At 42.3% G+C, this 26,071-nt stretch overlaps 1 protein-coding gene across 4 annotated transcripts in view; it reads right to left on the bottom strand.

Moving 5' to 3' along the window:
• Positions 1-16,090: 16,090 nt before the first annotated feature.
• hdac4 (histone deacetylase 4) overlaps positions 16,091-26,071 on the bottom strand; it is a 142,950-nt gene continuing 132,969 nt past the window's right edge. For all 4 annotated transcript variants that reach the window (XM_054786207.1, XM_054786205.1, XM_054786208.1 and 1 more), the window contains 3 exons: positions 20,504-20,588; positions 20,235-20,376; positions 16,091-18,856 (listed from right to left, as the gene is read on the bottom strand). In XM_054786207.1, the coding sequence (XP_054642182.1) occupies positions 18,817-18,856; positions 20,235-20,376; positions 20,504-20,588 (267 nt within the window). In that variant the 3' untranslated portion in view covers positions 16,091-18,816. The remainder of the gene's footprint in view (positions 18,857-20,234; positions 20,377-20,503; positions 20,589-26,071) is intronic.

Raw genomic sequence — 26,071 nt, 5'->3', positions numbered from 1 at the left:
AAACATCTCAGATCATTGAACTCTTTAAACCTTAAACGGGTTTCATTATGACCCAATCGCCAGCAGGGCAAGATGTGCACTTTTCACTCGATGGGACCGCTGCTCAGTGAAGGGGTGTCCAAAGGGCGGCGCACAGCTCGTATTTTATTTGTCCGCTGCACATTCTAAAAATACAGCTAAACAAGAAAACAACAGCAAAGGTTGGAAAAAAGACCAAAGAAGCGTAATGCAAAGAGAGAAAATTGAAATGTTAGTACTAATTTAATAAATATTGAATTTATAAAATAAATATATACATATATATTTTTGATAATTCCATTTGTTAATATTGAATTAATTTAAAAAGGTTTTGTCAGCTACAAAATACAGTAAAGCTGGAATGGACACTTAAAAAAAAATCTATATAATGTCTTAGCATATCTATTGTACATGGATTGGTTTTAGCCAATTTACAAGAATAAAAAAAATATTATATATAAAAACTAAAATAAAAAAATATATAAAAACATATAAAAATTCCCCCTAAATACCTTTTTTTAAAAAAAAAAAAAAAAAAAAGAACGCAATGGAAACATTTTGGACACCCCTAGCTTTATTTCCTCCAATATTGGTACACGTTGTACCATTGTTTTGCTGGTTCTGACATCAGACTTTGTTGCGGGTTTGTTGCAAATCCACATCAATAATAGTTGTGCTATATTTCCATTGCGGGTCACTTCTGTTGCGTTGTGGAGTTTGTGTTGTGGCCATTTGCCCGTCGGGCTTCCGCTTTACCTACGCTGCTGTGACTTCCGTATTTCTGCTCTCCTTCTCTTTCTCGGCCACCGTACAAAACCACCAAGATCTACCATTTTCCCCCAAAACTTTGGGTTATCCTATATTTGGTCTTATGTGAGTAGTATTAAAGTGTAAACAGTCCCGCAGGAACACACATTTCTATCGATGAATGTCGTAAGCGCTTCTTACGACGTGTGAAACATTTACACGCGAGACGATGTTCCAGTGTCGCGGGGGTCTAGGATGCCGCTGGACGCCCCGCTCATCCGTAGGAACCCGTTTGATACCCGCTCATTATCCCGAGCCCTCACAGCTGAGCAGCATACAATCACCCGGGGCCACTGCTCTGGTGGGGCGAGAGATCCAGATGTTTCCTGTAAAATCAGACGGAAAAAGCTACAAAACTTTAATTTGCAGTAAAAGGGAGAATAAAGTAAAGGTTTACATTCTGTGCCCCTCAAACATCACTCTGACTTCATCGGGATTACTCGCAAATATTACCTTTACACCAGGACATATTGGAGGCGTGCGTAGGGGAACGGCGTGGCTTTGCCAGCACATGGAAGGATTAAAACTATCATTACTTTGCATGACAAGGGCAGGGGTTTCGAAGTATGAACAAGTCACAATGGAAAGAACAATGACGCATCACAGTTCACTTTTGTAGCTTTTATGTCCTTATAACACTTGTCCAGTGAATTGCAATTGGTGCACATGCGAATAGTGTTTCTTTATGAAGGGACATTACCAACGGGCGACCCAGCATGCAGACTGCAACGTGTTCAATCGCTTTTGCAGGAAATGGAAGGAAAAGTTAATCCATCTTTTATGTAGACTGTGCACAGAGCCGTCAATCCGAGAATGGAAAGTGTCTTCCTGATCGACCTCTGAAGGTTTCCACGGCCTCAAACTCAGGAGGCCTTCATTTGTGTCTATACGGAGGAAACGTTGTTAGCATATTAGCAGGAGATCCAGCTCCAGCTCATTTGCGAGCTGAAAACGGATGGATTACGTTGTGAAGCAATACCTCCTGGCTTGTGTTGTACAGCACATCATTTGTTTTGAACACAACTACACACACGATGACGTGTGAAGGACTGGACAGCTACATAAAAGTACTTTATTTTCCATTACCATCACCCCTTTTATCCCTGAATGATAAATAGTCCCCCACTTTGGCGTACCTTTCACTTTATGTGTGAAAGATGCACGCTGTTGAAACTCCATGCCTCCCGATCCTGCACTCAAGCACTGCATTGCATTTTGACAGAATTAATCACAGACCTGATTTAATTCAACCTGTTAATTCATTCATTGTTAATTCAACCTGAAGTGTTGGTTGCACCGTATTCAAATAAAATGCTAATGCATTCGCCATTCATTGTTGTTTATTTGTTTGTTTACATCCACAATTAATTTACACCCGAGTCCCTTCCAAAAAACAGTGGGGATCTGGGAAACTTTATTATTTATTTCACAGTCAAACTGGTTGAATTACTGAATCGATTTAAAGTTATCGAATCGTTTCGGATCGTATCGTTCTAAATGAACCAATATCTTCCTCGAACCGTATCAGCAACCACGAATTGTGATACAAATCGAACTGTTATTAAAACGAACCGTTACAAACCCTAGCCATAGTGATAACAAATTAACAGAAAAAAAAACTGTCCAGGCCTGGGATCAAACCCACACCCTCTGCCATAAAAGGTAGCAGCTGTATCATTACACCGCCAATGGAGCTCATGCGTGTACCGAGCAAGAAGACTTTCAGTGCATGCATGAAGCATGTGGACACCTGTATGTTATCTCCAGGTGTCTCCTCTCTCTCTCACACACACACACACACACACAAATACTGAAATACTGAATGCTGTTTTTTTTTTACATTATTATATATGTTTTAACCATATACTTCACTATACACTTTATACAATTTTCTCAAACAGTTATTAACATTTTCTCACATTTCCACCATTTTTAAACACTCTCAAAAAACGTCCAAACCTTAGTTTGAACTGTAAAGATCAACAAGGTTGAGGTTACGAGGTTGGACACAAGAAATTATTAAGTGACTCACGCGTGTTTCACTCCTCTGACCTGGCACCGTTCTACTGTGCTGTAACGTTTTTGTATCCTTGTTAAAACATTTTTCTCCTGGTGTTTTTCTCCTCCTCATCCTCCTCCAACCGAAGATTCATTTATTCCTTAATGGTGCCCTACAGCCGCAACTTCTACCTTCCTTCAGCATGTCCAGGAGTCCAACGTTTTGTGCGATGGTTAGCATCCTCCTCTGCCTCCTGGGTGCGACCGCAGGTGCCTTTGACGGTGCGGAATGTTTCATCGCCATTGTGGGTGTTGTCGGGGATCAAACCTGCAAACATACAGCGTTCAGAGTCACACCGCTCGCGATCGAACATTGATGTAAATTTGGCAAGCCGAACGCATTCTGTACTGCACAGGAATGCACGGAGGAGACTGGCTGACAATGGTCTACAATCCGTTAGCCAATCAGGATGCAGAACACAATGCGTGGGTTGAACACAATGCACATTCATACGCTGTAAAAAAAAAAAAAAAGCACTATGAAAAACAGCGGGTGCTCGAAAGGTGGACCGCAACGTAGCACGGGAACAATGTAATCCCTCGTTTATCGCGGTTCAGTGGTTCCAAACTCGACCGCGATAAGTGAAGTAGGAGTCCTTAATTATAAATGGACCATTTTCATAGTTAGAGCACAGAAAATCTGTTTCCGACTTTCTAAATACGGTTTTTTAACATTATCAGTGCCCTCTAAACATGAAATAACACCCCTATAGTCACCTTTACCTCATTACTCACAAGTTCTTAATAATAATGACACATTTTATAATAGAAATAAAATACAAAGACTATCCAAAAGTCAAACACACTGCACGCTCACTCACCCACGACTACATTTGTGTGCATAAAGTGTAATTTAATTAATATGATCACTCCTCTCGTTAGCAATTAATGACAGACAACACCTGGCACCATAGAAATAGACAGATGGGAAATAGTCCACAAAGTCAGGAGAATTGCAGCAAACCAGCAGTAAAAAAGTGATGAGACAAGCAAACGGGCCAAAGCTTGAATGTTCGGTGCGAGCGTACGCCAGCGGGGGCCAGGAGAGTGAGGGGGAAGCACACCCAGGTCCAGCATGGTACGGTCCGCCCAAACTTAAACATCAGTGATGTTTGCTGAACAATAATTACAGTTTTGCGAGCATGGAGCCGAGATGACATCATCTCCACTGGGGAATATTTTCAAAGCTTGTTATAAAAGCAACAAGCCGTCAGTTGCATAAACAAAACAAAATCCTTGCGCTTTTAGGTCAAATTTGTGTCCGCTGGACAATTCATTTGTATTGTTATTTTTTTCAGTTTGATTCTTTTTGGCTGCAGAGCTTGTTTTCTGTCATTGGCGAGAAACCACTTCCCCTCAGCTCATTAGCAGCAGTGATGGCGCAGAGGTCAGCAGAGGTCACAAGGTCACACTAGCTCAGGAGCCGACCGGCTTTTGTTTTTACTTTTCCTTCCCTACCGTGTGAGACCACCCCACAGAGAAGGTGACAGGAAGTGAAGCCAAAAATAACATGCAGAGTTACTGAAGGAGATACAGTGCTTTAAAACGCAAATAGCAGGAAGCATCCACATACAATAGATGCACATAAATATTGGGACACGTCGTCCTCTGCCAGCAGGAAGTGAAGATAGAAGAAAGCGGACCTTCCCTTTGAGCCAATCAAATCAAACACAACAATGAGCAAAATCAACAAGGGTTTCTCCATCAAGTACGAAGTCAGCTTGGGGATCAAATACTTATTACACTCAGTCCAGTACAAATTAATTTATAACCTACATTTCATATTTTGTTCATGTTTATGGAAGTTTATGGACTTTTGGAAGGGGGTCGCCGTACAAAATCAGCCGGGATGAAATAATTCCTTCTCCCACTGTATAAAAAAGGAACGCAAAAGTTGCAGTGACAGCAAAAACGTACAAATGCATACGTGTAAATTGTCAGCAAGCGATGATCCTGAGCAGAGGACTGCGTCAGGAAGGGCATTTCGTGTAAAAACTGAGGCAGGGGTCTCAAACTCATGGCCCGCAGGCCATATTTGGTGACACCCTACGTGACATCAAAGATTAGTGTAAGGCTGAATCCCGATTCCACCCCGTCCCCCTTATCCCAAGGTTTTACGCATTCAAGAGACTCAAGTGGTTTCCCAGTTCTCCTTAAATCAAGGGGTAAGAGGTACGCGCTAAGGGGTGTACATCCCTAGAAACCAAGTGTGGTCGGTGACCAGACTCGAAATGAAGGGGTATGATTAGCTACAACACCCGCTGACAAGACGGCAGAGCGGAGACCAAATGAAGCACATAAATGTAAATAAGTAAGCACAATTATTGATTTTCATAGTAACATCACTCATTTTATTAAATATTCAATCATTTGCTACTCCACATAAATATTTGCCATGTTTTGAATTGTTGGTTGTCGCTAGTTACAGTGAGGGGAATCTATATTACTGGGCTGGACTGTGACGTTGGCGTTTTATATTATCACTCATGAAACGCTTTCAGCCCAATATTATTATACGATATTACTATTATTCCTTGCAATTAGATAATATTTGTAGCCCATCAATCGTGCATATGTGTCATTTTCCAGGAGATGCTGAGCCCACTGAAGTGAGTCCTCTGCTACACCACGCAGCACTCCGGGACCTTTCAAAAGCTGCAATCCCAGTATGGAAAAGTCAAATGCAACAAAATGCCATTCTGGACTTCCTTACAAAAGAATCTGAGAGAGAACATCAACAACAGGAGCAGAGTGAGGCCAAAACAGCAACGTTTTTAAACCTTGAAATGATGCTTGACAAGGTTTATATATTTGTTGAATGTTGTATGAAGTTTGTTGTATTGTTATTTCTATCTTTATAAATGTTGCTACACTGCTGGTTGTAAGCTGTTATTTATTAGGGTTGTTTGTTGCTTTGTTTGTAAAAATGTATGATTTTTATTTAAAAAAAAGGTGTCGTCAGGTAATCTATATGACATTGAAATGATGTAAAAATATATGCACCTTACTTTGTGGTAGGAAACCTTATTTTTCAGTAACGAGTAATCTAACGCGTTACTATTTCAAAACCAGTGATCTCATTGACGTTACTCTGCGTTACTATTTTTCAACAAATAGAAAACCATAATTGCCGCTGTGACGGTGGCGAGTGACGAGCATCAACAACAACGGCGGCAGGAGGGAGCTTGGCTTTTACTCGGTGGAAATAGAGTCACGACTTCGAGTCCGTGTCCGACGAAGATATGAATATTACGGTTCTTTGTACGCTCTGTCCCGGAGATAAACTGTTAATAAAACAACATCGAACTTGAAGAAACATTGGGACTCGCAGCACGGCACAGTCAAGCTCACGTCGAACGTTCCTACTGGCGTAGCGAAAAGGAGAGCTACGAGTGCAGCAGGTCCGACGCCACTCAAACAACAGAAACTGGACTTCGGTGGAAAATGAGCATAAACATAAGTAAGTAGAGGGGGGGTTGAAGAGGTTGATTGCCCCGCTAACTGTCATTGCCGAGCTTCCTCACAGAACGTCATTTTCATCCCCGCTGGAGGAGTATGCTGACATGGAACGTAATATCAAGACTGCTGATGAAAGATGTCGACTTTGTGTCAACTGCTGTTGATATTTGGATGGCGAATAACAGGGGTTGCACTATATGGGAGTGACGCGCCCCTGGATCAGTAGATCCTCTTTGGAGCGCAGTAAGGCTGCATTGGCGTGCAGGAGAATTCGCCGTAGGCATACTTATGATGTTACTGGTGCCGAAATTGAAAACATTCACTCTGCGTATGAACTGCTCAACAAAGTTGTTGCAAGAGTGACTGATAACGGATCCAACTTTGTCAAGGTGTTGAACGTTCATCAGCCTGTCCCGGCATCTCATGATGACAATGAAACGGGGGAGGTCGTGTCCAATCCTGATGACGACGACGACGATGTCACTTTTTTAGATGTGTCAAAAGGCCTCTCAGATGAGAATGAGAGTGACGGCCAGCTGTCTCTCCCCCCACACCACAGGTGTGCTTCTCACACAACCAACATCATCTCCACTTCGGATGCAGAGAAATGTTTGACATCTAACCCAGAAGCCGAGGCTGTGTGTAGGACTAGCATAGCAAAGTGCGCAGCTCTTTGGACCAAATCGAGATCATCTCTTGCATCCGAAACAGTGGAGGAAATCAGCAAAAGAAAACTCCTGGTACCTACATCCACAAGGTGGAACTCCTGTAAGGAGAATTACTGGCATCCCCATGACTGACCTGAATACCTGGATGCTTCAGAGATAAGGAGTACCAATTCCTGCATGAGTACTGCACCGCCATGAAGCCTCTGACAGCTGCACTCTACATTTTACAAGGTGACTGTCCTCATGGGACTTTACAACCAACACTTGAAGTTTTGATGCAGAGGACCCTCGCTGTGAAAGAATCCCTTTCCAGAACAACTGCTGGCCGACCAGATGCCACAGTGCTGGTATGTTCCGTCCTTAAGCTAGTTAAGGTTTATTTCATGATGCTTTTCATGATCGTTACTATTGAGTATCATAGGAAACACTCACAGTAAGTGTATATATAACATTAAACAAAAAGCACAAACAATATTAACTGCAAGCGTAGTGGCACCACAAACAAAGGGCAACTACTACTATAGGGAATAATAAGCAACGACTACGTTAACTCTAAGCCCCACAACTCTAGTGAGAATAAGCGGCATAGAAAATTAATGGATGGAAGTACCGCAAAGCACCCAGCATCACTCGCAATAGGTGATGCTGCCCAGCCTCACTGGACTCCACCTCCACCGGCACCATTTTATTATTCTATTATGTTTTTCTTAATCGCGACTATTCACAAATCAACTAATATTTCTAATAAACCACGCCTTACCTGAAAATGTTCACCTTTTTAGAACCCTGAAATTGGATACAGAGCCAGCTGGCCCATTAGGCAATATAAGCAGATTGCAGGGGCGCCATTGCTTCCAGGGGCTGCCAAAAATCATGTAAAAAATACTAAAAATGATAACAAAAAAGTCTCCCCGTGCCCAACATTTTTCTACATATTTTTGCATATAGTTGTACATACTGTAGGTATGTTCTATAGCTTGTTTATGTAGTTATTGTAGCTTATATATTGCGTTATTGTGTGCAAGCTGAGTATTGTATTATAATTACTGAATGATTATTTACAAGATTTTTATTTGGTGGTAAGGATATTTCTATTGTATTTAAGATTTGTGTTGTTTTTATTTGGAATTTGAGAAGCATGTAAATTGGTTGACATGTAATCTTACAAATGAAAGACGACGGTAAAAACAATGCCATTCCATTTCTTTTGTTAGCGCATGTAAAGCGCCGATGGAGGTGGGTGCCATGTAAAATCGCACCCAGGGTGACACTTTTCAGTACTCAATAAACATTGTTTTCACAAAAGTGGAGCAAAGAGCTTCTTTTGGCCGTGACAATTTCCACGCATCTTCAAAGGTTTGATGTCAGCGCACGTGTGAAACGCCAGACTAAACTCTAAAACAAGCGAACATGTGCAGTTTCTCAAACATACTATGGATCAGCAGCTGCAGGCAGACTGGCGGAATGCACGCTGGAAAGAACACCGCTGTCTGCAGACTGCCTCATGTCCTTCTCCGCTGTTTCGTTCAAAGTCTGGAAACAGAACATTAGCGTGTTATTTGCACATCTACGTGACTTGACTATTTTTATTCCAATATCCGTTCATACTCTCCGACAGTGTACCTTTTCCACGCCTCTCTGTTGATGATCCAAAAGTGATTGTAATGACTAATCTGTAATTAGTTTCGCTGGCCAAAGCAGCATCACTCATTTAGACACTGGAACCTGAAATTAAAATGTGCTGTGATGAGTCCAGCTGGGTAGATGCGGCCTCTCTATGCACACGTGTGGCTGCGTAATGATAGAGAGAACTGACAACGGCAGACGCTGTGAGAGGATGAGCGAGGAGAGATAGATGCCGCAGACCAGAATGTCACAGTGAGGAATCAAGAGGGGGAAAAAAAATAAGATAGGGAGGGGTTTTTTTGTACCGTAATTCACTCCTTCGTGACATTTCAGTCCTTTGTTGTGGGGACAAGGCCACCGTCTTTTGGGCAGACCTTCAGGAAGGAGGAAAGTTCAGCTGGCAGGGCTCCACCTTTTCTCTGACCTGACCTTGCGGTCGGGTCACGGGGTTACACGTCTCTACATGGTGGAGATGATGGATGCGTCCACACGTCTATGAACTAAAGGTCTGCTTGTCTAAAGCATACTGCAGCATTCTCCTGCACGGGGGGGCCATAAAGTCGGCACATTCTTCAACATCTTCCACCATTGGGAGCCTTTTCAGTGTCTGGATGAGTGCAAATAGAAAGTGTCTTTTTCTCTCAAAGGTCTCAAGCGTTTACACGGTGCAGTGTCCCCACCTGATTTACACCTGGGGGTGTCCAATGCAAAGTTTGTGTTTGTAAAGTTAAATCCAACATGTTGTAATGTTAAAATAAATAAAATAATTGAATTAACAAATAATTCCTGATTAATGTGATTTTTCTTTCCAGTAAATTGATTAATGATGTACTGCTATTTTTTTGACATGCAATTGTATTTAAATTCGTTTTTTAATATCCAAATTGAGGTCAATACTTTTTTTTTTCTTTTCAGTATGGCCCTGATCATCCTTCAAAATGATTTGATGTAGGCCGTATTTAATGTTTTTTTGTTTTTTTTTAAATACATTGCAGGCCAATAAAAAAAAAAAAAAAACTGCTGGCATGACACTTAAGCAAGCTAGCTGCAAAAAAAAAAACTAGCTGCGGGCCGCAAATGGTCCCCGTCCAGGATGGACTTCGGCTTTTGGATTGATTTACACAATCTTCGCAGTGGTACAATTGTTACTGTTACTCTCTTAATTCCCACTTCAGACAACAGAGCAGTGGAATGTGTGTTTATTTGAGAGGACGTAAGGCAGAATTTGGTTTTATTTGCTTTTGAAATGTTGTCTTTGCGTTAGTTCCGCCACCAACAGGGATTCTCGTCTGTTTGTTTGAGGACAAGCTCAAACCTTTGACCTTTCCAAATGGGTGGTTTGTCCCTGTTGAAGCTACTGAATGGCTACTGAATAGTTAGTTAGTTCTTATTATTTTTAAAAAGTATGAACACAAATGGTCAATATATGGTTCATCTATGTAATATATATATATTAGTGACTCTTAGTAAAAGACTTTGTGAGCATGCAGATGTTTCCATCGTCTTTATTCACCAAGACTGAGCTACGTAAAAACATATGCATTGCATGCAGCGCATGTGCAGATAATAATAAAACAACACAGTAAATGTAGTAAATGTAAATGTAAATGTAGTAAATGCAGTAATATTTGAAAGCAAACAACCATAAGCAGAGTGCAATGATGCATTCATCTAGAGCGCGCGGGGCATTTGTGGCCCACCAAGACACATTTTGTGGCCCGTGACTTGACATCAAAGATTACTGTAATTGCAGCCCGCAAGGTCTAAATTAAGCCAATGATGCTCATAGGGTGCAAGCATAAGGCACCACGAAAGTAAGAGTGAGAATGTCACATGGGGAAATTGATAGGGGGGTCATTAGACAGAACACTACCTATAATCGCGGTTCTAACACACACACACACAAAATGAGAGCACATGTAACAGGTCAGTAAATACACGACTACTACTATGGCGAATAATAAACACGTAACTTTCGCAACTTATTACAAACCATGTGCCACAATGCATGCTGGGAGTCGACATCACTCCCAAATACGTTTGTGACAAAACATCGACAGTACATATCCAGCTATCGCAATATTAAACATTATGATGGATTATCAATACCTTTTGTTGTGTATGTTTGTTTTTTTAATTCATCCATCCATCCATCTTCTATGCCGCGTATCCTCATTAGGGTCGCGGGTATGCTGCAGCCTATCCCAGCTGACTTCGGGCGAGAAGTCAGGGGTACACCCTGGACTGGTCGCTAGCCAATCGCATGGCACATATAGACAAACAACCATTCACACTCACATTCATACCTATGGACAATTTAGAGTCGCCAATTAACCTAACATGCATGTTTTTGGAATGTGGGAGGAAACCGGAGGACCTGGAGAAAACCCACGCACTCACGGGGAGATCATGCAAACTCCACACAGAGATGCCCAACGGAGATTCCAACCCAGATCTTCCCAATCACCTGACTGTGTGGCCAAAACGTGAACCACTAGGCCACCGTTGAGCCATTTTTAAAAATCAGTATTATTATTAAAATAGAGCTGCTATAAACTTCAATCATCGTTCCTGAGTCAAGTCACCATTTTACGTGTCATCTAGGAGGAGCTCCTCGCCAGAATGGCAGAAACTGGGTGGACGTCACAGAAGAAGAAGATAAACAAACGGCACGTAATCGTGAAGTTAAATGGATGTGCCAGCATAGTTCAAATCAAAAGTGCGGAGTCACTTTGGCTTTTATAGTGTGGACGAGACACCGCTGGGTAAAAACTTTGCAGTATGGAAGAAGTGTCTTGATGAAAATACGACAAATGGGCGTGCCACAGGCATAAACAGCCACCTCGTTCGCTACCATGCTCTGGAAGAAAACTTCCCTGAGGCGTCCTACCGGTCGGACGTGCCCTGAACACCTCCTCAGGGAGGCGTCCGGGTGGCATCCTGACCAGATGCCCAAGCCACCTCATCTGGCTCCTCTCAATGTGGAGAAGCAAAGGTTCTACTCCGACTTTCTCCTGGATGACATCGCTTCTCACCCTTCTGCTTAAAATATGCTGCAAAAATTCCATCCACTTTCTATTCCGCTTATCCTCATTGGGTCACGAGTAAGGCGGAGCCTATCCCAGCTGAATGCAGCAAAATATACACTATGCCATTATTTATTTATTATTTTAATTTGGTTCACCTTATCACCGTATTGAGATATTATTGTTATTGTGAGCCATGTATCACGTATATCGTATCGTATCGTATCGTATTGTGAGGTATCCCAACCCTACTCCCGATACGTAATGCGCTCCAGCCTCAGCCAGACTCTACCTCCCGCATAAAAAAGCACCATGGATATGACATATGAAAAAAAAAGGCTGATTATGTTGTAATTTCTCAACTTTTAATAACATTTTTTGGCAGTTGGGTGACGTATATTGCACATGCGTAGTAGTACAAATCGGCTTGCCCAACACGTGACTGCAGAAAAAGAGGCCGACCGTAGACGTGTTCTCCACAGGCGTAGAACCAAATGCGTTCCCGGTAAGGATTGAGTAATGACAACACCTGTTAATAATGTGACTGCTATTCAAGAAACTACTGCAACCAAAACGATTAAAGTTGTACTTCTGGATATTAACTCGTTTTCAAATCCACACACCAATGAATTGGTTGACTTAGACAGGTTGTTGACATAAACAACTCCCACTGTACGTGAATATGAGCCCTTTGTCTGTGTAATGTGTGGCCTTTTATTGTAGCCAGCCTATGCACACCTGTACAATAATGTATACATATAGTACAATAATACATACTGTACATATAATACAATAATAATGCTGCATAATCAGCATGACTATATGCCACACCCGTGAGGTGGATGGATTATCTCGGCAAAGGAGAAGTAATACTAATACAAGATAGTACAAGAGTAGTACACTGTGCAGCCAGGGCCTCTCCTCAGAAACAGGAAGAAAGAATGTAGAAAACACGATGGACAGAGCTGACAATACGGACTTTGAGTGCTTGATCTTTGTGCTGATATACGGCAGCGGAAGGACAGACAGGTACTGTAGATGTAGTGCATCCAGACATAAGGATCATGCAGAGAAAGATCTAGAATTAGTGCAGGCTGCCTACAAAAACAGGTCCAGGTCCTGTCTGGACTGAACTTCAAAAGGTCCACAACACAAAGATATGCTTCCTCATAATAAATGGAACTTATAAGAAAATGGAATGTAGCCATTTGTGTGTGTTTGGACATCGCTTTAAGATGAACAGCGGAGCCAAGCAGACAGTGTAGCCAGACAGTGCTAGTTTTGGCTCCACTGGAGAAAGTAAATCATTCAACAGTAGAAAACCCAAGTCTGCTGCTGTTACGATAACTGGCACTGCTGTGAAAAAGGTTCTGGGAATATCGTGGGATGGCTTACAAAAAAGCATCTCACTCAAGTGAGTTCATGTGTACACAAATGTCAGTGACTCCCAGTCCAGGTGATACCGAGGAGACCAAGTAGTGGTTTTCTGCAATGAGCTGGGCTAACAAGTAGTCCTGGACCTGGATCTAATGGTTGCCATCTTGACTACACAGCGGAAGGGGAGGGACTAACTTACAATTGGTCGCAATTCAGCATTAAAAAGGAGAGAAGAGGAAGAAGTGAATAAATATTGTGATAGTCCTTTCCTGTGAGTGTGCAACAACAGTAATGGGTTTGGGACAGTGCTACACTGCCATACTTTGTGCACTCAGGGACTAAGTACACAGTGTAGAACAGGGGTCTCAAACTCAACTTACCTGGCCGCTGGAGGTAGAATCTGGGTAATGCTGGGCCACATCAAGTATGCACTCCGGAATCCCGTTTCAACTAAGTGACTAAGTTGTCGATCATCACCGTCCAGCATTACTGTAAGCGATACAAATATGAAACATAAATATAAAAATAGAATATTTACGCACTCTTGAATTTCGCAAGTGATGGGAGTGATGCCAACTCCCAGCATGCCTTGCGGCACTTCCATCCATCCATATTATGTACCGGTCGTCCCCATTAGGGTCACAGGTATGCTGGAGCCTATCCCTGCTGTCTTCAGGCAAGAGGCAGGGTACACATATAGACAAACAACCTTTTATATTCACATTCAAACCTATGCACAATTAAACCAGCATGGATATGTCTGGAATGTGGGAGGAAGCCGGAGTACCGGGAGAGAATCCACGCAGGCACGGGGTGAACATGCAAGCTGAGATACGAACCCACGATCTCCTGACTGTGAGGCCAACATGCTAACCACTAGGACATTGTGCAGCCCGCCTTGTGGCACTTGTTTTGTAAAAAGTTGCTAAAATTACATGTTTAAAATAAATATAAATATTTCTCCATTGGTTGTTTTATGAATGTATTTTCTGTAGGGTTCCGATCATTTTGAACATTTTCTTAAGTCAAAATTGATGAATTTACACATTTCCTGATCAAATACAGGACAGAAACCCAAGATGAGTCTGCCATGAGTGTCTCTTCTCGGCCTAGTGCACAATCCCTGCCTACCATCTGTTGAGTTGGATCATGGTGCCTGCCAGTTTCTGTGTGTCAGCAGGTCACAGCCTGTGGAATGTCTTCAATATGAGCGTGACATCATTATTCTTGCTAATCAGATAATACATAGAAATGTCATATGCGGACTTGCCTCTTGCTGAAAAGGCGGGGGCAGGTGTGAGTTGGTGCTTGTCACTGCCATCCTTCCATACAAAGGAAATACCTGCATTTTTTTTGATAGCAAATGCTTTAAAGATATTAAAGATTTTGCTATGTTCTGCTGAATGAATGAAGTCATTTGACTTCCAAGATGGAGGATTATTTACCCAAACTCAACAGAAGGTGATCAGACTTTGACAACAAAGTGTCGGAACTTTTCCGAGAGAAAGATAGGGTGCATGTATTTCATGAACAAACAAAAGGTAAGACCATTAAGGTTTTTCAATTTATTAAAAAAATATATATAAATGGAACTGAGAAGTCCATCCATCCATACAAATGTCAAATTTTCCAAAAACAACTCCAGCTCTGTGCCTCACCAGCCATAAACCTCACTGCACGTTGCGTGTCGTGATGTCATTGATGAACATGAATTGGAGCTGCGAAGAATTCCGGAAGAATCCTCCCAGGAATACATGAAGGCGTGGCTGAGAAGGCTGGGAAAGTGCGTTAGACTCCGGGGGGATTTCTTCGAAGGGGAAAACTTGAAGTTTGGATTTGAAGTAAATCTTTTGTGACATCAGTCCTGCAACTTTTCTGACACACCTCGTACTGTTTAGTTGGCCTGGACTGACACGGTCACTGAGGTCTAAATGGAGGCAACCTTGGCATTCATTGTTTTGCTTATTTAATCATCTGTCCACCTCTACCATATTGAATTATCTGTTGATTCACATAGATTAATTTACCGTGGGTGCTTTTAATTCACACACACACTCCGATCGAGGGATGCTCGTAAAGCATGTGATGATCGAAAAGCATGTGATTGGAATATGCCTTTCAAGGCCGATCACAAAAGCCAATCACCCGTGGCTTTTACTATTGCAGCCTGTAGCGACCCCTGCGTGCAGTGTAGTGTCTTGCCCTAACTAACATCTTGGGTAGCGTCCTCCGCCCAGTTTTGTTCACACCGTGCAGGCGTGCCACAACAAAAACAAACACGTCTGCCATGTGGAACTTACCTGCCAACACATGCCACGAAAACTATCTCACAGGGGTAGCACGTTAAAAAGTTAATACGGCATTTGAAGAACAAACACTTGACGGGGCATGGCGGTCACGGTGTGATCATCAGACAAACGACAGCTTATTCAGCCAAGTAGCTGGAAATCACTCGGCCGTATGTGCGTGGCAGTCAGAAGACTACGCAAATAACCTGAAAAATAATTGTATTCATTGGACACGACGACCACCCTTCGTCACCTATGTGCTACCTGGAAGTCCTGCTAGAGCTCCACCAATGTACTCACATCCAAAGTCTCCTTAAAGAAGGGGTCTCATCCTCTGTAAGTTTCACAAGTGAAACTAAATTAAGGTGATTTTATGGTTCCCTTTTTCATATCAGCCAACAGCAGGGTTGCACCTTTCCCCCCCCTTTTTTTTTATTAATTAAAACATTTTATTAGTACTGGTAATTACCTATTTTTGGGTCCCCTAGCAGTTAGGGGACCTTGGAATTGTCCTGACCTTTGTCCCTTATCACAGCACCCCTGGCCAACAGCACTCATCATAAATAAATTGCAAAATTTATAATTAATCCATGCGACTGGTATCACTATCGGCCAAATTCACTCATGGATGATCGATGAATCGACAGCATAAAACCCTGATCGGAGCACCCCTAATATATACAGTATATATATATGGAACATAGAAATAGACATACTGTAAATTGTAAATCAAACAGCTTTACAAATCAAATGGTCAACAATGGCAATTGTAAAAATCAAATTTAATATTGTCTCAGGTTTCTGGAATTACTAAAATGTAACAGGTGCCATATAAAATGCATTTTCTTCTACAATCAAAAATCTACAGACAAAAACAGACAAGGACATTTGGAAAAGTACAAATACAGTAGATCCCTGCTTTTCGCAGGGGTTACCATCCGGCACCAGCAGAAAATGGCAAAAAAGTAACTAATACGGCCAGAAAAATGTCTTTTTTTATTTTTCTACCCTCCTGCTAGCTAGGTGTTGACGCTCCCTGCTCCTTTATTTGCAATAAAGCTGTCTGTTGTAATTATTAGATTCGGTTCAGCTACAGAATCCTCTGCCATTGTCACTCGGACGCTAACAAGCTAAATGCTCAATCCGGTATTAAACACATTTGAAATGATAAAATGTATCGGTACGCACCACTAATGAGGGATAATGATGCTTGATGATCGATAGAACAGACGGAATAGGAGTCGCAGCCAAGCATTTGGTTGTCAGACTAGCGCTTCAACAAGCTAATTCTGCTGAAGCCAGAAGACGTCACGTCCTTACGTCAGTTCAGAAAATATATTTTTTCCTGCAAATCTGTGGGGATCCACTGTATGTGTGTGAATATGCGAAGCAGGTCGGCAGGCAATGGCGACAAAGATCTGGTGCCACAGGAATGAATGTCTCCAACTTGTCATCATGGACCAAAAGACAGTTAATAAAAAGCACAATCAAACAACAAGCTGTAACCAAGGACTGCAAATGGTGCCTTCAGTAACAAAGCGCCAACTACACGTAAGAACACATTCATACTTGTTATAGAATATAATCGTTTCTTTTCATATATAACTCTACTATGAACAGACAGTAAATACACAATTGTATACAAAGTAGAAACATTTCCCACAGAAACCCTCAATCCAGAACAGCACGTTATTTCCAAATGTCGGAACCCTCATCTGTCGCATTGTAACAGACACCAAGAAGGCAATATGAACAAAATATACAAAATGATACAAAATACAAAACAAAGTCAGTCAACATCCCTGCAAAGACGGAGAAAAATGGAAAGAATGTCATTTGTCGTAAGCGCGTGGCAGGAACATTGAGGGCGATCGTGTCCAAACGTCCAGTAAACGACAACAAATTTCACAGTGTGTTTACTGACAATATTCGTTAAGCTGTGATGACACAGGAGAGAAAGTAGCTGCCCCCAAAAAATGGACTCTACAAATTAGCCACAAAAGACTGTTAGATAATAAAATAAAAAATAAATGAATTAAATTCCAAATTTGTTATATGATCTACTTTTCTTTCATTATAATTAATGCTAGCTTGATCAGTTTGATCAGTCTCAAAATCTCCAAATAAGGCAGTGTTTCCAATATTAGTGCACACCTGCCAACATGTGTGAGCTCAGTCTGTACAGTACAGATAAATAAACTGATATTATCAATGTCTCAACAGTATTTCCAATTTGGGGGCGGGGGCGAAAACATTTCTGCCCAGTGGGGGCATGACAGAAAATAATAGAGAACCACTGAAATAAGGCGACACGGGGTGGGTGTGGGGCGGTGGTGTGGGGTTTGGGGCAAAAAAAAAACCCTCCAAAAAACATTGGAAATGTGCGGTGAACTGCATAGATGTACACACACCTGCCACATGCTCTAACACCTGACATTTGGGGAGCAGATGTTCAAGCAGCTGCGCTCGTGCGGCCTTGATGCACCCCTCTGGAAACTCTCTGGTGGTTTGGTCCTTGTTATTGTGGAAACAATGTTGTCAAAAACACACGTTTCCATCCTCACATGTTTAAATATTCGCCGGGGTGTCTTTTTAAGAAAAGTGTTGTCATTCAGTGGATGGATAAGTGACATTCTACACAATGCAAAGACAAGAATGCAGTTTTCACAGGTCTTACAGTGCATGCTACTTCACGATCTCCCACTTAAATGTAGTTTTGAAATGTTAAGACTGAACGGATGGCTGGATCTCACCTTCCAAGATTAGATGCAAATGGAAATGAAAGGAGAGATAAGCTGCAGGGCATTAAAGGTAAACATGCTAAGTCTGTGCCACTAACATGCACACATTGGATGTGTCAGACATTAGCGTAGTTGGATTGGAGACCCTTTTAATTGAGCCTGTTTTAAGGCATATTGTACTCAAACTATCCATACTAGTTGAACAATAACAAAAATAAAGGCACACATTTCTTTCACGGTCAGTAATTCCGGTATGAGAACAACACTTGCAGACAAGGGATTGGAAAAATGTGGACAAATTGACTTCTTTGTTCCATTCTTTCCGTTAGCTAAGAAAAAAAGAGCACGGGTGATCCACCCTTGATGCAGGATCACAATCTGATGGATGAAAGCTTTAACACAAAAAAAAACAATCTAAAAAAGGGAACGCAAACTGTACATGTTTTTGACTGGCATTCTAAAACGTACCAAAGAATGTGGAATTAGTTTTCGAAAAGTACTGGCACTAAATTTTGTAATTATGGAATATGAAGGTAGTGCTGAATAGATAATGTCTCTTTTTTTTTGCTAACCGTGCTGCGCACAGTTAATCAGTGAATGCACCAACACAGCGTGTCCGCTCACCGTCGTCAGACAGCATCTTGACATGACAAGAGCGCAGTTGCAGTAGTGGCAATGAAATCAAGATCGTGCTGTGTGAGTGCACTCTCATACAAAGTCTCAGTGCTCGAAAGCCAATAAGGCCTCTTTACAGGGGGGCTTCCTCTTCCATTGGTTCCTCTTGAGCCCTAGAGAGGGGGAAACATACACATTAATATAACTCTTTGAGTATACTGTATAATATACACATATACAGTACCTCACGGAAGTGAGTAGACATCTAATAAAACTGTCCAGTGTGTGAATATTTAGTGTGGATAGCATTATCTTCCAACACTGGAGTTCACCAGCGCCACCTTGCGCTCCTCCACCTTCTGTTTGAAGATGCACCACAGATGCTCAGTGGGGTTTAGGTCCATCACCTTTACCCTCCGCATCTTGAACGAGGCAGCGGTCGCCTTGGAGGTGTGTCTGGGGTCCTTATCATGTTGGAAAACTGCCCTGTGGCTCAGTTTCCGAAAGCAAGGGATCGTGCTCTGCTTCAGTATGTTACACAGTACATACAGTATTGGCATTCATGTTTCCCTCAATGAACAGGAGCTCCCCAGTGCCGGCAGCACTCATGCAGCCCCAGACGGGGTTCCTACGGATTTGACATTTCGAAATTCCATACTTTTTTCAGACTCAGTAAACAGATGTGTATCATTAGAGCTACAACATTTAATTGACAAATTAATGATTACTTGATTAACCCCTTATTTGACAACTATTTTGGTATTCCAGGAATCGTTTTTTAAATGAAAATGAAACAGTGATCAACATTTTTGCCTCTTTTCTGAAATGTTGCGGACAAACCACTAACTGTTTGTGTTTGGTTCATATTGATTTCATCCGTCAAGGGCCTAACCGATTACTCGGGCTCACTGACAGACTAACCCCCGACCCCTTCAGCCTCTGCAGCAATGCTGGTAGCACTCATACATCTATTTTCCAAACACAGCCTCTGGATATGATGCTGAGCACATGCACTCAACTTCTTTGGTTGACCATGGCGAGACCTGCTCTGAGCGAAAGCTGTCCGTTTAAACTGCTGTATGGTCTTGGCCACCGTGCTGCAGTTCAGTTTCCGGGTGTTGGCAATCTTCTTATAGCCTAGAACATCTTCATGTAGAGCAACAATTATTCCTGCCACATCTTCAGAGAGCTCTTTGCCATGAGGTGCCATGTTGAACTTCCAGTGACCAGAAAGGGTGGGATCAATAACACCAAATTGAACACACCTGACCCCCATTCGCACCTGAGACTCTGTGACATGAACAGGTCACATGATACCAGGGAGGGAACATGGCCCAATTGGGCCCAATTTGCACATTTTCACTTTTGGGTGTAGTCACTTTTGTTGCCAGCAGTTTAGATATTAATGGCTGTGTGTTGACTCACTTTTGTGAGGTACTGTTATTTTGGTACTGTTTATTCGATAACTATCATCTTTAAAATGAACAATAAATAAAATAAATATACTTCATGCACATGCCAAGTCACTGTCTACCAGCTGGTACCACCTACTTCTCTCCAATGTGCTTGTTGGCAACAGATAGTGAAGCCATAGCAGAGACAGTCTCAGCCTCCTCAGCGTCACGCCTTAGGGATTCGCTCAAAGAGCATCCGAGCGTGGAGGCAGAGCGTTGTAATGAGCGCCAGTATTTACCTGCAACCAAGACAAGCAACTTTTGTGTTGGTCTGTAAGCCTGTTCGTACGTGTAGACTAGCTGCTTTAACATGTTTTCAATCAAGTACATTGGCAATGATGAAGGAAGGTGAAAACAATGACTCACTGTGAGCTTCAAGAACTTTCTCCATTGAGTGGACAGCATTGGTGTGTGGTCTTTGATGCAACACATCATCTGAGATGGGCTCCAACTGAAACAGAACAAATATCTACCGTAAATATTCCCGTGTAAGAGGTTTGTGCAAATCAGTTGTTGGTTTACTGGAGTTATTAGGGTCTGCTCAAACGTCCAATGATTGGGAGCACTGGCTATGTCCCGTGGGGGAAATAATTACTTGATCCCCTGCTGATTTTGTAAGTTTTCCCCCTGAAAACACATGAGCAGTCCATGACTTTTCGGGAGCTGTACTTTCACAGCGAGAGATCAACCAAAAAAAAATACAAAAATCAAGAAACAAACATTAAATAAAGATTATAAATGAATTTGAATTTGATATGTGATCTGCAAGCAAAACGTGACTTAGTACTTGGTGGAGAAACTCTGGCAAGCACTGAGGTCAGATGTTTCTTGTAGTACCAACGTTGTGCATATCTTAGGAAGGATGTTGGTCCGCTCATCTTTATAAATACTCTCCAAACCCTCAAGGTTTCAAGGCTGTTGGTAACTTGGCAAACAGAAGTTTCAGCACCGTCCACAGATCATCTGTGGGATTAAGGTATGAAGACTGACTAAGGCCAGAAGATTCTCATCCAAGATTCTGCTGACCGTGGCGTCGTTCATCACCCCCGTAATGCGGTGAAGTCTTCCTGCACGCTCAGTGGAGAAACATCCCAAAAGCAGAATGTTTGTGCCTCCGAGTTTGACAGTGTGGATGGTGTTGTTGTGGTCATATCCAACATTTCTCTGCCAAAGAGCTCAATTTTGGCCTCATCACATTCTCCCGCACGTTCACTGAATTATTCAGGTGTTCATTGAAAAACGTCAGACGGGACTGTACATGAGCCTTCTTGAGCACAAGGTGGGTGGTTGGTTGGTTTCCTTGGTGACGCCCGTGTAATTCTGGGCTAAAAGGTGAACTCTTGCACGGAGCTCCACAGTGAGGGTGCCGGAGTGTTATCTTGCACAGTATTTCTTCCATTTTTGAATGGTCGAGCGAAGAGGCAAAACTAATTTGTGTGCTTGTGTGACACAACAAGTCGGTGGGGGTCAGAATATTTGCTGGTTGGAATGAGATGAAATACTAATTTCACTCAAACACATACAAGTTAAACCTTCGTCAGCAGGGGATGAATTCATGATTTCCCTCATTCTAAGTGGATTGTTGCATGGCATTTTTTTTTTTTTTGACATTGTGCTAGATTCATTGTCATTCTGTATTTACAAACCAAAGTACCAACTAGTGACCTCAACTGAACTTTTAACTGTTGTCTCCAGGTCACCTTTGAATGTGAACCGCAGGCCAAGAGGTGGAGAACAAACTGAAATTGCTGACACAATCAAAAAATGGGCTGCAGTTTCACACCTCCTACCACTTTATGACAAAAACTACAATGCGGTCTTTGTGCTTTGACCCACCCCAAGGACACATGCACATGGAAACCGCCTGCACACACAAAGCATACATGAAAACTCGGGACCGCTCAAACACACACACACACACATACAGAGCACAGTTAAGCTAACAACACTATCCAAGCTGTAGGTCACACAGCCTTTTTCCCCAAAGTGCCTTCCCAACTCGGAATCATTTAATTTCCCCTTTGGCCGACTGCATACACAACACTTTTGTCACTCATTTCTTGTCATGCATCCCTTTTCTAATCAATCATGAACCCTAGTGACATAAAAATAAACCAACAGAAGCACACAAAGAAGTTGCTTGTGTGAATACTTGGAAGTAGGCAAGCCAGAGCCAAAAAAGAAGAGGGAAATGTCAAAGGCTTTCTTCAGCCAGGTCAGAATATTTCTTTTAATTTGAACAAATAACGTGTGGGAGGGGTCATTTGGGGAAGAAGGAAGAGGCAGTGCAGGGAGAAGGATACTTTAATCCTGCTGTGTCACGCCAAACTACATCATGCACACAGGCATAGACAGGGTACTGGACATTGGACACACATAATGTGCACAATTTCTATCCAATTATCAAATATTTCCCTGAAAATCTCACTCCGAGTTGAAAAGCTAAGCTAAGTTTGTTTGACTGTTTTAAAAAAAAATGGCAAGCTATACCAGCTGTTGCTTTGTTATCAAAAAGTGATGGGAGTGTTTATTACTAATTTGGTGCTGTTTTATTAAAAAAAACAAAAAACAATTAGATGCATGTTTTGCAGTACAATATTCCCTCGTCTATTGCTGTTAATTGGTTCCAGACTCAACCGTCGTAAGTTTTTCTTTTTTTAACATTATTAGTGCCCTCTTGAAATGAACACCCCTAAAGTTACCTTCACACTCATTTTACCTAATATAGTAGACATAATAACAGAAAATACCCCATTTAAGGCTTATGAGAGTTCCTTGTTGTTCTTGTTTTACTTCCTGTTCTAGACAGTAGTTTCTGCAGCAGCTATTGTCCCATCAATTTCACGTTAATGACACCTAGTGACCAGTGTAGAATGCTACAGATCACCACAACGTATTTGAATGCATCTTCTGAATGCCTTGTACTTAGTTCACATAGACACTTTTATGCTTGAATTTAGGCAAAAAAATATGTTCGGCCCTTTTCAATTCAATACGGCACGCATATATTTGTTTCTAAATACAGGACGATTGTGTTTTTTAAGGGACGGTTGGCAACCCTACCTGTGACTCCCCTGTCCTTAAAGCCTAGTGATGCCTCTGTTTTATCGCACAGACAGTTTGACAGGCAATAAAAGCCAACAATAACTGCAACAAGACAGATTCATTTACTAGTAAAAATTTGACTGCAATAACTTAGAATGATAGAGCAACGTATGTTCACAGGTGTGCAGAACAGGCGGTCTTAAATGACGATAATAGCATTTCGTAAAGTTAAAAATAGTCGTGTGTTATGTGAGGGAAATCATTATTGTGAGACGCCAGAGTACGGCATACTAGTTGGAACTCTAACTTCCAGTGCAAGTTTCTCTTCAAGAAGAAGCTGTCACTGTGCATCATCATCAACAGGAAAGCCTGTCTATCATACGTTCATGTCATCCATCAACGACTTGAGGCGTCCATACAGCCATCAGATGTCGTGCAACCTCATTTTTGAGCATTTCTGCCGAAAGTGCCACTGAAGACAAATTTCCCCAACCACCCGAGCGTTTCCCTAATGTTCTCTTTTCTGAGCCTTCAGGCAAAAGACAAAAATGACACACAAGCACCCCAGCCGGTGAAAGCCAGACTAACCCCGCTTGTCTGAGCTCTCCGTCAAAAGTGAGGTCAGGGGTTCTCCGGGGTTTTGTGGCGTTCACTTCAGAGAGAGGTTGCCTGTCTGCTTGATTGACAGCTGGGCCTCACGCTTATAAACTTTAATGGCTTATGTCAGGGTCCTCCAGGGGCCCCCACCTGGCAGGAATGGCAAACACATATCCGCCAACTATCGAGAAGCATACATTGTCTACGATGACATCAATGCATAGTTGATATGAACTGAAGTCGGAGTGGGGAACAATGGTTTTGCGCCACTATATGACATTATTCTCGCAGTGACTGATGTGACTGGCAAACAAAACTGAGACGTTACGGAAAGCCACGAGCTAAGAGGAGTGGACTTAAGAGGAATGTGTGCCGGTATAAACATTCCACAAGGAGGCTGAAACAAAAACAGTGGAAAGAGGTGGGATTCCACTTGTTCAGCAAAAGAAAGGTGCACAAGGCATCCATTGTTTACTGTTGTGGCGATGTACATATGTTACCAGTAACCAAAACCTGTTGATTATGTCATGCTAACTGAGCAAGGTAATGGTGTGTGTTGTGTAGACCCGCTGATGTTTTCCACTTGGGACGGAGCCTTGCGGCCGGGTTGTGGGGGCTGAGGTTGAATTGTCAGGTGAATTTAAGCGTCTTACAGTAACTGGAGTGAAAACATGCTGAAAAACCTCCTCAACAGCTGGCAACAATTAGCATATTAGCCTGTTGTTTATCAAATAATTGCTACGAACCGCGTATCTAAGGGGCCAACATCTGTTGGCTCGCAATCATTAATTAGTACTAAGTTCACAGTTGAATCTTGCCGTTGCCAATACATAATTTGTAAGCTATTTAGCTAGAGAAGCTTCACAATTACGCACCGCATTGTTGAGGGGGCAAGTAAAACAGCCCGCAAAGTCAATTCAGTGATTTTTCAAAAAACCTAATTCTGATTATAGCATGGCTTGCCTTAACTAACAATAAAAACACACGCACTGGAAGTACAAGTTATACAAGTAGTGTAAAGAGGTCATGGGACATGGTTATCTTTGTGGTCTTTACAAACTGAAATAGCAACAATAGTGGCAGAAGGGACTTCCAGTATTAGTGTTGTCCTGCTTCCGCTAACGCTTGGCTAGCTCAGCAGACAGATAACAGGTTCTCAGTAAAGACTCCAATTCCATTTCAGAACCTTTACTTTGAAGCACTATAAAACTCAACATACTGAAGTGAAGCATTGAAATTATTATTAAAAATTAACAATATTAATCATGACATCCAACATAAACGAAATACATTTAAACAAGCTCGATGCTCATTTACATTGGACATCCCATATACGCGCAAGTGGTTAGCATTAGCAATTTTCCATGGTGATTTCAAACACTTCCAAATATGACCAATGACTAATTAGACATTTAAATGTAAATTCCACTTAAACAGCTAATGCATAATAAGTGGGGGTGTCAAATGATTAAAAATTGTAATCAGATTAATCACACTTTTGAAATTAATTAATCATGATTAATCACCATTTGCGACTATGTCAGAAGTGTGCCGATTTTTACTGTACATTATAAAAGAAAGATACAAGACAGCACAGGCTTCTAATATATTTGCATGTATTAACAGCTCCAAATTAACTGAACGATTAAGTCAAGCTGGTGTCGAGGGAGTCCAGTTCGGGGGCACTAGGATCTCATCTCTGCTATTTGCAGACAATGTGGTCCTGATGGCCTCATCGGGCTGTGACCTGCAGCGTTAACTGGGACGGTTTGCATTTGAGTGGGAAGCTCCTGGGATGAGACTCAGCACCTCCAAATCCGAGGCCATGGTTCTCAGTCGGAAAAGGGTGGATTGCTCCCTCTGGGTTGGGAATGAGGTCCTGCCCCAGGTGGAGGAGTTCAAGTATCTCGGGGTCTTGTTCACGAGTGAGGGAAGGTTGGAGCGTGAGGTGGATAGGCGGATCGACGCAGCGTCTGCAGTAATGCGGTCGCTGTACCGGACCGTCGTGGTGAAGAGAGAGCTGAGCCGGAAGGCAAAGCTCTCAATTCACCGATCGATCTATGTTCCCACCCTCACCTATGGTCATAAGCTTTGGGTCATGACCAAAAGAACGAGATCGCGGATACAAGCGGCTGAAATGAGTTTTCTTCGTCGGGTAGCGGGACTCACCCTAAGAGATAGGGTGAGGAGCTCGGTTATCCGGGAGGAGCTCAGAGTAGAGCCGCTGCTCCTTCACATCGAGAGGAGCCAGCTGAGGTGGCTCGGGCATCTAGTCCGGATGCCTCCCGGACG

This window comes from Dunckerocampus dactyliophorus, chromosome 9 (genome assembly GCF_027744805.1).
Source record: "Dunckerocampus dactyliophorus isolate RoL2022-P2 chromosome 9, RoL_Ddac_1.1, whole genome shotgun sequence".
In the NCBI taxonomy this organism is placed as follows: domain Eukaryota; kingdom Metazoa; phylum Chordata; class Actinopteri; order Syngnathiformes; family Syngnathidae; genus Dunckerocampus; species Dunckerocampus dactyliophorus.
The sequence above is the reverse complement of the archived record's forward strand: the minus strand, read 5'-3'. Positions and strand labels throughout refer to the sequence as shown.